The sequence below is a fragment of the Cebus imitator genome, unplaced genomic scaffold (genome assembly GCF_001604975.1).
Source record: "Cebus imitator isolate Cc_AM_T3 unplaced genomic scaffold, Cebus_imitator-1.0 Scaffold187, whole genome shotgun sequence".
Classification (NCBI taxonomy): Eukaryota; Metazoa; Chordata; class Mammalia; order Primates; family Cebidae; genus Cebus; species Cebus imitator.
The window spans coordinates 2,119,897-2,131,267 of NW_016107502.1; the positions used below are offsets into that span (position 1 = coordinate 2,119,897).

Below are 11,371 nucleotides of genomic sequence, written 5' to 3' on the forward strand. Positions count from 1 at the left end.
GGGTGCAGTGGCTCATGCCTGTAATCCCAGCACTTCGGGAGGCTGAGGCAGGTGGATCACCTGAGGTCAGGAGTTCAAGACCAGCCTGGCCAACATGGAGAAACTCATCTATATTAAAAATATGAAAATTAGCTGGGTGTGGTGGCAGGTGCCTGTAATCCCAGCTACTCGGGAGGCTGAGGCAGGAAAATCGCTTGAACCCAGGAGGTGGAGGTTGCAGTGAACTGAGATCGCACCACTGCACTCCAGCCTGGATGACAAGAGCAAAACTTCATCTCAAAAAAAAAAAAAGGGGCATATCTAGCAATAGAGCCTCACCCTCACAGCTCAGTATTATCTGTAGCCATCCTCCCTACCCACCTGACAAATTCTTCTTCAATTATTGAGTGGTTCCACAGGTGACGGATGTCCAACTGAAGTAGCTGTGTCAAAAGCTGAAGAACTGGTTGCCTCTCTTCTTCCCAGTCAAAGCCATGGGCTGCCTTGGTCCGAGCTTTCTTACCCTAAAAAGGATCATGTATACATTGAGGAAAAAATAAGGGAACAAAGAGGGTCAAGATCTGCCAGTCTGAGTGCCCAAATAATCCAGTATCAAGACAAGATAGAAGGTAATATGGAAGAAGTATTACACGTTCCACAGTGCTATCTGTCTAGGAAGAAAATGTGTGATAGTTTTGGGTTCTTCCTCCTAAACTCTCAATGAGGACAGGAAGGATTCATAGGATCACTGGATTCCCCTGTTTCCCATCCGTTCTCCTATCTCCCCAGACCCCATATAAAGTGAGCCCAAAACTCCAAATTTACCTTCCCACCAAGGTCCAGGTCCATGAGGTTTGTCTGGCTGGTCATGGTCTCAAAGGATTCCAAGAGTCGTATCAGAGCATAACAGTTCATTTTGAGGGCATTTAGATGAGCATTTCGATCTGATACACTCAAGCTTGTATCATCCAGTATAGCTGGAAGCTCCTGGGAGTGGCGGGATACCACTATGAGGGACAGAATGTTGGAGTCAGTTTCACTCACTTCTTTCATATACCCCAACTTCAAAACACCCAGCACTTGCAGCCATCAGATTACCAAAGATCTGTGTTTCATCTCTCAGCGGTCGTAATACAAGCTAAGTCCTTTGGGACCCTTGGCCATGGTACCCTGAACATGCCCTGTTCCTACTCTCTCCCTCCAGTTACCACAATTTCTCTCCAGCAACTGGAAGAATCACCCCTATTAAAAAGAGGTAGCTCAAAAGTAGGAAAAAGTTCTTGTTGGTCTGCCCTTACAGTGAACACACATAACTCTGTATTGCCCACCAAGATTACAGACCTTTAAGAGGCCAAAGGTCCCTGGGCTTAGCCAAACCAACTGAATCACAACAGCCTTGATATCATCATGTGGCTGATAAGATGTAGGAAATAATAAACAAACAAATGACAACAAACACCTTCCATCCCCTACCCGCTGACCCACAAACACCTTTTATCAGGAATTCCAGAGTATCTTCTTTGAGGCCAGGGTCTATACTTCGAAAGTGACTATGAGGGAAAGAAAGTGTGGGGGTGAGATAGGAAGGAGACTGCAGAGCCCTTTCTAACAGATCAGATCTAACCTGTGGATTCTAATGTTTAAAAACACATGTGAAATTGTTCAACTGAATAAATATGTGGCAAGCTGCGCACACGCTCATCAGTAGAGATATCAATACCCAGAAGCATTTATCAGTGAATCTGTAACTTAGGAAATTTCAGGACTAACATGCACCATTAGGACGAACAGCCACCAGTTCTTTTCAAAGTACCAGCTGGGTGTTTCACTTACTGTAAAATGCTGTAGATAGTATCAAAGTGCTCCAGCATAGCCAGGGGCCCCTGAGCTCGGAAGGCAGCCTGAAATGCTATGAAGATGAAAAAATTAATAAATTTGGAAGAAGGAGAGGACTTTTTAGTAAATTCTACCCATGGCGGAAAACTCAGTTTGTTGCTTTTATTGGTAGTATCACGCAAAAAAAAGACAAACAGTTCATTTCAGTGTAACCTATAATGATGATGATATATTTGTGTTACAATTAGAGCCTTGTTTGAGCTTCACCACACCTGAGCTAAAGGAGACGGTATTAAACCTATTTTACATCTTAGAGTGGCCGTATGACTTGTCCAACTTGTAGTTAGGAGTGAACACAAACTCAGGATCTTAAAAAAGTAAAAAAAAAGTGTATCCATTTATGTCCTTTTTCTGCTTCAGGATCCCACAATGCACTTAGTTGTCAGGTCTCCTTAAGTAGTTAAGTTTTGGGGGAGTCGAAAGTTATATATGCAGACTTTTTACTACACAGGGGTTGTCGTCCCTAACCCCCATGTTGTTCAAGGGTCAATGGTAGGTATGAATGTCAAAGCTGAAGGAGATAATCCATGCAAACCCGTCAGAACAATACTTAGCACGTTACATGGTTTGAATGTGCCCCTATAATTCGTATGTTGGAAACATAATCCCCAACATGACAATGTTGGAAGGAGAGGTCTAATGGGAGGTGTTTAGGTTATGAGGGCTCCACCCTCATGAATATATTAATACCATTATAAAAAGGGCTCTAGGGAGCAGGTTCATTTGTGCCTTTCTGCCTTCTGCCTTGCGACAATGCAGTAAGAAGGCCCTTGCCAGTTACTGGTGCGTTGATTTGGGACTTCCCAGTCTCCAGAAAAAACTGTCAGCCAATAAATTTCTGTTCATTTTATATATCCAGTCTCAGGCTTTCAGTTATAACAGCATAATTTTTCTCAGTCCATTTTCTATACGTCGTATTTCCATTGTTGAGTTCATATCACATATTCACTTTTCTGTTCTGCTTTTTAAAATTTAGCATTACAAAAAGTGTATTAGAAACTTTGGTAAACAATTTTTTTTTTTGAGACAGGGTTTTGCTGTGCTGCCCAGGCTGAAGTGCAGTGGCAGGATCATAGCCTGCTGCAGCCTCAAACTTCTGGGTTCACGCGATCTTCCTGCCCCAGCCTTCGGAGTAGCTGGGACTACAGGAAGTGCCACCACACTCCGCCTTGTATCTATCTTAATTAAGTTGCTATTCCCCTATTGTTAGATATTGTGATACTTCTTATTCCACTAATTAACAACAACAACACACACTTCCCTGGCAAATCTAGGTTAAATCAACTTTCTGGTTACTCCATTCATGTAATCACACAAATAAAAATGGCCCGAGAAAAACATACAAGCATGCCAACTACTCTTACGTTAAACTCACGACTACTAATCTGAAGTGGGCCTTCATACGCCCAAGTCTATTCACTTTCTTCTAGGCAATTATTTCACACCTACCCTCTGCTCATAACACCATGATCTTCCTCCCAAACTCACTCTGTTAAAGGCTTTCCCTTCCTTTTTTTTTTTTTCCCTGTGGTTTTCTTTTTAATTATCTTAAGTCTTACGATCACACATCATTTTAAAATTTGTGTATATCTCCTCTTCTTTAATCCTTTTAAGTTGGCAAAAGCACCATTCCCAATCACAAATACACAGCAGTTGTACAGCTTTGTTTCTGAATGGCTGTTTAAAGACAATCCTAAATTATAACTTAGTTTGACTTAGATTGTAAAGAATCCAAGAGTGAGGTTTGATTGGCTACTATTTTAAAAGGATGTGACCTTACAGATCATCTATAAAATGTGTGAAGTGTTAAATAATTTTTGATATTACACATAAACCACACAAAATGCCTTTCAATAAGTAAAAGGAACCATTTTAAATACAGGGAATTCTAATTAGATTGGCATAGTTAAGGCCAAATATAAAGTAGCCATTGCTACCCATTTATCTTCAACCCTTGCCTTTAAGATGCAAATGAACACAAAACACAGGTGAATCTTGATTGGTTCTGAAACAGTGAAGGAATTTCCCCCATATTTAAATATATTCACATAACCAGTTACAGTATATAATCTAAATATAAAACCAATCTCCAGAAAATTTTAAGATGGCACTCACCATCTTTGCAAAAAGTTTAACATTACTAACAAAGTCAAATCATATCTTTAGAAGGGGTAAACAGTGATAGAATTTACTATTAAAATTGGAATTACTATTAAAATCCAAAAACTGAACATACTCATTTAACCACAAGCCAGTCTTAGTTTTAAATCAGGACTGCCCAACAAAATATTCTGTCAGTCATTCATGATGTAAATTCTGGTGTATGAGATCTATTAAAATATGGTACACATAAAAAAGTCATGAGACATTTGTTTTATAATAAATAAGGCAGTGGCCAATTATTACTCATTAGTAGTTTTGAGATAAGCTATTAAGTCTTCCCTTTCTCCCTCCTTCTTAATGTCGACAAAGATCATTTTTGTTCCTGAGATATACTTCTTGGGATTCTCCGAATATTCCATCAGTGTATCCTCTCCCCAGATGATGCCTTTGTTCTTACTGGCTTCAGTGTTAAGTGAATCCAGAGGCCTGACCTGTCTTCTGCCCAAAGATACCATGGAGATTAGGTCCAGTCTTGTGCTTGCCTCCCTTTTCCACAGTGTGACATTGGGAACACTTCTGAATAAAAATCCTCTTGCCTTTCTCAACATCACCCATATTTAATTCTTTTTTGTAGTTAGCGCAACAAAGGTGACCGCTCAGAAGCTGGACCTCCCACTCTCTAAGTCAAGGCTTTCCCTTCTTATTGAGGAAACAGAAGCAGACAGAAGAGAACTTTCGACTGCCCCAAGCTCTATATTTACCTGCACTAGTTGATCTGTGCCCATATACACTGCCTTTTTTTTTTTTTTTTTTTGCTACTGTGGATAAACTGTCCATGTCCTGTAAAGCCATTTCCTCCCTGTGTACCAAATCACATACTCTCTTACCTACTAAAGGTACTGCACCCTCTTCCTCTGCATCATTAGCTTTTCCCTCTGATCACTCCTACGCAACATACACACGTAATGCTGCCCATATTAAAACAAATACATTATGTAAATTCATCATCTCTAATCTCTCTCATTCCATTTTCTTAAAAACCTATTCCAAGCAGGCTTTTGCCCCCAGCATGCTATGAAATAGCTTTGTCAAGGTTACCAGTGACTATGACATCAATAAATCCAATAGTTAATCTGCAGTTGACCTCTCCCCTGTTTTTGAAACGCTCTATTTATTTGGCTTCCATTTAGCTCCTTCATTCACTCTGTGCCCAATGACTGCTTAATTTCTTCTACTGGTTCTTTGCCATCTTCCTAACTTCTAATGCTGGCCTATCTCAGGTCTTGGTCTTCAAACTGCTTCTCTCCTCCATCTAAACTCACTCCAGTATCAAGGCTTTAAATGTTGTCTACATGCTGAGTACTAAATCCTAAATGTGTATCTTTAGCTGACACCTCTCCCTTGAACTCCACACTCACATAAACAACAATCTAAACCTCTTCCTCCCATATTCTACCCCATCTCAGTAAATGGTAACTTCATTCTTCTAGTTGCTCAAGTCAAAAAGCCTTGTAAGGCTGGGCGTGGTGGCTCACGCCTGTAATCCCAGCATTTTGGGAGGCCGAGGCAGGCAGATCACGTGAGGCCGAAAGTTCCAGCCTAGACAATATTAGCCGGGCGTGGTGGTGCACACCTATAATCCTAGACAGGTGGCTGAGGCATGAAAATTGCTTGAACCTGGGAGGCAGAGGTTACAGTGAGCCAAGATCATACCACTGCTCTCCAGCCCGGGTGACAGAGCCAACAGAACAAGACTGTCTCAAAAAAATTAAAAGCCTTGTAATCATCTCATTTCAGATTCCTTTCCAACTCTACCAATCCAATCCCATCCATCCGTATTCCTGTAAGCTCTACTTTCAAAATACATCCTAAATGCAACATTTTATCACCACTTCCCCTGCTATTCCTCCAGGCCAATCTACTTGGTATTACTGTATTAGCCACTAAACCAGTCTCCCTGCTTCTTCTCTTGCCTCCTATAGTCTCTGCTCAACACAGCAGACAGTGAATCTTTTCTTTTGTTTTGTTTTGTTTTGAGACAAAGTCTCTGCCCACGCTGGAGTGCAATGGCACAATCTCGGCTCACTGCAACTTCCGCCTCCTGGGTTCAAACAATTCTCCTGCCTCAGCTCCCATGCAGCTGGGATTACAGGTGACCGTCACCGCGCCTGGCTAATTTCTGTATTTTTAGTAGAGATAGGGTTTCACCATGTTGGCCAGGCAGGTCCTGAACTCCTGACCTCGTGATCCGTTCACCTTGGCCTCCCAAAGTTCTGGGATTACAGGCGTTAGCCACTGCACCCAGTCGACAGTGAATCTTTTAAAATGTCAGACCATGTCACTCCCCATGGCTTTCAAGTTTCATTCATACTGAAGTTCAAGTTTTTGCCATGATCTATGAGACTCTAGAAATCAGTGCTTCTCAAACTTGTAATTGTACTCAAATTCCCTGGGGGATCTTCTTAAAATACAGATTTTCTGATTCAGCAGCTTTGAAGAGGGACTTGACATCCTGCTTTTCTAGTAAGCTCCCAGATCATGAGGTCATAATATTAACTATGCTGATCTGGGGACCACATTTTGAGGAGGAAGATTCTAGAATAATCTGTACCACTTCCTACCTAATCTCTTTTTCCTAGCTTACTCTAGGTCCAAATATTTTGGCATTTGCCCACCTCAAGGCGTTTGCATGGGCTTTTCTGTTTGCTTGGAACGCCCTTCCCTGACAATCTGCATAGTTCATTTCCTTACTTTCTTAAGGTCTCTGCTCAAACGTGACGTATCAGCAAGACTTCTCTGGTAATCCAACATAAAAATGGCAGGCCCTACTATCTTCTTCTTTATTTATTTGTGAGACAGAGTTTCACTCCTGTTGCCCAGGCTGGAGTGCATCGGCACAATGTCAGCTCACCACAACCTCCGCCTCCCGGGTTCAAGCAATTTTCCTGCCTCAGCCTCCCAAGTAGCTGGGACTACAGGCGTGCGCCACCATGCTCAGCTAATTTTTGTATTGTTAGTAGAGACACGGTTTCACCATGTTGACCAGGATGGTCTTCATCTCTTGACCTCGTGATCTGCCCACCGTGGCCTCCCAAAGTGCTGGGATTACAGGCATGAGCCACTGTGCCCGGCTATATTATTTATTACTAAGCTTTGTATAATTAATTTTAGAGACTATGTTGCCCAGGCTAGTCTTGAGTTCCTGGCCTTAAACAATCCTCCTGCCACTGCCTCCCAAGTGGCTGGGATTACAGGGACGAGCCACCATTCACAGTACACTTCTTATTTTTAAATTTTGAAACGGGGTCTGCCCAGGTTGCAGTGCAGTGGTGTGATCATGGCTCACTGCAGCCTCTGCCTCCTGGGCTCAAGTAATTCTTGCACCTCAGCCTCCCAAGTAGCTGGGACTACAGGTGTACACGACCATGCCTAGCTAACTTTTTTGTAATTTTGGTGGAGATGGGGTTTCACCATGTTGACCAGGCTGATCTCAAACTCCTGAGCTCAAATGATCCACCCGCCTCAGCCTCCCAAAGTGCTGGGATTACAGGTGTGAGCCACTGTACCTGGACACACTGTCTGCTTTTTCTCTTTGGCTCCTACAACCATCTAACATACAATGGTCCTCCCAATCCATGTTCTCAGTTTCCAAGGTTTCAGTTACCTGTGGTCAATCTTAAGTCTGAAAATATTAAATGAAATATTCCAGAAACAGGCTGGGCACAGTGGCTCACACCTGTAATCCCAGCACTTTGGGAAGTCGAGGTGGGCAGATCACCTGAGGTCAGGAGTTCAAGACCAGCCTGGCCAACATGGTGAAACCCCATTTCTACTAAAAATAAAAAAAATTGGCAGGGCCTGGTGGCTCACGCCTATAATCCCAGCACTTTGGGAGGCCAAGGTGGGCAGATCACCTGGGGTCAGGAGTTCGGGACCAGCCTAGCCAACATGGTGAAACCCCATCTCTACTAAAAAATACAAAAAACTAGCGGGGTGTGGTAGTGGGTACCTGTAATCCCAGCCACTCGGGAGGCTGAGGCAGGAGAATTGCTTGAACCTGGGGGAGGTGGAGGTTGCAGTGAGCCAATATCGTGCCACTGCACTCCAGCCTGGGTGACAAGAGTAAAACTGTCTCAAACAAAACAAAACAAAAAACCCAAAAAAATTAGCAGGGCACGGTGGCACTCAGCTATAGTCCCAGCTACTTGGGAGGCCAAGGCAGGAGAATTGCTTGAGCCCAGGAGGTGGAGGCTGCAGTGAGCTGAGATTGAGCCATTGGACTCCAGCCTGGGTGACAAAACAAGACTCTGTCTCAAAAACAAAAAAGTAATATTCCAGAGATAAACAATTGATAAATTTTAAGTTGTGTGCCATTCTGAGTAGCATACAATCTGGTGCTGCCCTGCTGCCTCCTGCATACCCAGGAGTACGAGTGAATCCTCCGTTGCCCAGCATACCCAGGCTGCATATGCTACCCTATCACTCATTAGCAGCCACCTTGGTTATCAGATCAACTGTCACAGGCCTTCCGTTTAAGGAACCTTTATTTTACTTAATAATGGCCCCAAAGTGCAAGAGTAGCGATGTCGGCATAGTTATAACTGTTCTATTTTATTAATATTGTTGTTAATCTCTTATTGTATCTCGTTTGTAAATTAAACATTACCATAGGTACGCAGTTAGAGGGAAAAAAACATAGCATATAAAGGGCTTGGTACCATTCTAGTTTCAAGCATTTAATTGGGGTCTTGGAATATATCTCCTTGGATAAGGGGTCCTGTTATACTACATATTTACTTGTTTATTACTTGTGGAGAGCCTTAAAAGGAAAAACTTTTGTCATTTTGTCTGTTTTGTTCACTGTTGTATTATTACCAGTGCTTAGAACAATGCCTGGCACACAGCATATGATCAGTAAATACTTGTTAAATGAATTAAATGATTTGATCTTATATTATTTAGAGGAAAAGTTGTATTCAGGGTTCTAAACACCAAAATCATCAAAGGAATGCAACTGTTTTAAAAAAAAAAGGGCTCTTGGCTGGGTGCAGTGGCTCATGCCTGTAATCTCAGCACTTTGGGAAGCTGAGGCGGGCAAATCGCTTGAACTCAGGAGTTTGGGACCAGCCTAGGCAACATGGCAAAACCTCGTTACTACAAATAACATAAAAATTAGCAGGGCAAGCCAAACACTGCATGTTCTTACTTAGAAGTGGGAGCTGAACAATGAGATCAAATGGACACAGGGAGGGGAACAATACGACTGGAGCCTGCTGGGGGTGGAACGGTGGGAGGGAAAAGATAGCTAATACGCGCTGGGCTTACTACCCTGGTGATGGGTTGATAGGTGCAGGAAGCCACCACGGCACATGTTTACCTATGTAACAAACTTGCACATCCTGTACATGCACTCCGGAACTTTAAAAAAGTGATTGTTTAAAAAAATGACGCATCATTGTAATAAGTGAAGAATAATTTGTCATAGTATGCAGCATGTTCAGTTGGTGACATATATATCCACGACATAGTGTATCTGTGGACACTGTTGGTTTGCCATCCATCAGTCAACCTCCACAGTCTACCTTCTTCCTTGCTTACCAAATGGTTGATATGCTTAAGTTTAAGGAGGCTCCTAGGTAATAATCTTGATCAGTTTAGCCAGTCTGGGTAATTCTATTTCTCTTACCTGTGCCCTGTAACATTTTGGTAAACAACAGACCACATATGCGACAGTGGTGTCATAAAAATATAATAGGGTGTGGTGGCTCACGCCTGTAATCCCAGCACTTCGGGAGGCTGCGACGGGTGGATCACGAGGTCAGGAGTTTGAGACCAGCCTGGCCAATATGGTGAAACCTCATCTCTACTAAAAATGCAAAAGCTGACGGGACACGGTGGCTCACACCTGTAATCCCAGCACTTTGGGAGGTGGAGGTGGGCGGATCACCTGGGGTCAGGAGTTCAAGACCAGCCTGGCCAACACGGAGAAACTCCATCTCTACTCAAAATACAAAATTAGCTGGGCGTGGCGGCGCATGCCTGTAATCCCAGCTACACTGGAGGCTGAGGCAAGAGAATCACTTGAACCTGGGAGGCGGAGGTTTCAGCGAGCTGAGATTGTGCCATTGCACTCCAGCCTGGGCAACAAGAGTGAAACTTCGTCTCAGTAGAAAAAAGGAAAAAAAAAAAAAAAAAGTTAGCCGTGTGTGGTGGCGCGCACCTCTAGTGCGCATATGTAGTCCCAGCTACTCAAGAGGCTGAGGCAGAAGAATTGCTTGAACTCGGGACGTGGAGGTTGCAGTAAGCCGAGATCATGCCACTGCACTCCAGCCTGGGCAAGAGAGAGAGAGTCTGTCTCAAAATAATAATAATCATAATATAATAGAGCTGAAAAGTTCCCATCGTCTAGTAACTTGTTGATGACCCTGACCCTGTGCAGGCCTAGGCTAATGTGTGTGTCTGTGTCTTAGTTTTTAACAAAAAAGGCTGGCTGGGCATGGTGGCTCACGCCTATAATCTCTGCCCTTTGGTTCATGTCTGTGATCCCAGCTACTTGGGAGGCTGAGGTAGGAGGGCTGCTTGAGCCCGGGAGGTTGAAGCTGCAGTGAGCTGTGATCAGGCCACTGCACTCCAGCCTGCAACCCCAGCACTTTAAGAGGCCAAGGTGGGAAGATTGCTTGAGCCCAGGAGTTCAAGACCAGCCTGGGCAACACCATTTCTGCAAAAAATAAAAAAAAAAAATTAGCCAGGTATGGTGGTGCATGTCTGTGGTCCCAGATGCTTGGGAGGCTGAGATGGGAGCATTGCTTGAGTCTGAGTTGAGGCTGCAATAAGCAATGATCACGCCACTGCACCCCAGCCTGGGCAAGAGAGCAAGACCTTGTCTTTCAAAATAAAATAAAGAAGAAAAAGTACAATATAGAAAATTCCTTTTCCATTTCTGGACATTAGAACAAGAAGCTGCCATCTAGCCTAGTGTGGTGGCCCACCCCTGTAATGCCAGCACTTTGGGAGGCCAAGGTGGGTGATCATCGAGGTCAGGAGTTCAAGACCAGCCTGGTCAACATGATGAAACCCTGTCTCTACTAAAAATACAAAAATTAGCCGGGCGTGGTGGCTCACACCTGTAATCCCAGCACTTTGGGAAGCCGAGGCGGGTGGCTCACGAGGTCAAGAGATCGAGACCATCCTGGCCAACATAGAGAAACCCCGTCTCCACTAAAATACAAAAATTAGCTGGGAGTGGTGGTGCGGGCCTATAGTCCCAGCTACTAGGGAGGCTGAGGCAGGAAAATTGCTTGAACCTGGTAGGCGGAGTTTGCAGTGAGCAGAAATCACACCTCTGCACTCCAACCTGGCCCTGACAACAGAGTAAGATTCTGTCTCAAAAAAA

The 11,371-nt window shown here is 43.6% G+C and overlaps 1 protein-coding gene, 1 non-coding gene and 1 pseudogene across 3 annotated transcripts in view; all 3 read right to left on the reverse strand.

The window, feature by feature from the left end:
- Positions 1-11,371, reverse strand: part of NCAPD2 (non-SMC condensin I complex subunit D2) — a 36,718-nt gene that overhangs the window by 23,081 nt on the left and 2,266 nt on the right. Inside the window, exons 3-6 of one of the 2 annotated variants that reach the window (XM_017546129.2) lie at positions 1,813-1,888; positions 1,471-1,529; positions 805-986; positions 361-503 (exon numbers count right to left, since the gene is read on the reverse strand). In XM_017546129.2, coding sequence (XP_017401618.1) covers positions 361-503; positions 805-986; positions 1,471-1,529; positions 1,813-1,888 — 460 coding nt within the window. The remainder of the gene's footprint in view (positions 1-360; positions 504-804; positions 987-1,470; positions 1,530-1,812; positions 1,889-11,371) is intronic. The other variant, XM_037744846.1, reaches the window with a different exon arrangement.
- On the reverse strand, positions 1,064-1,393 carry LOC119473814. Its single transcript, XR_005203050.1, has one exon. It is a non-coding gene; the product is annotated as a small nucleolar RNA U85 (small nucleolar RNA).
- Positions 4,263-4,655, reverse strand: LOC108316338 (annotated as a pseudogene).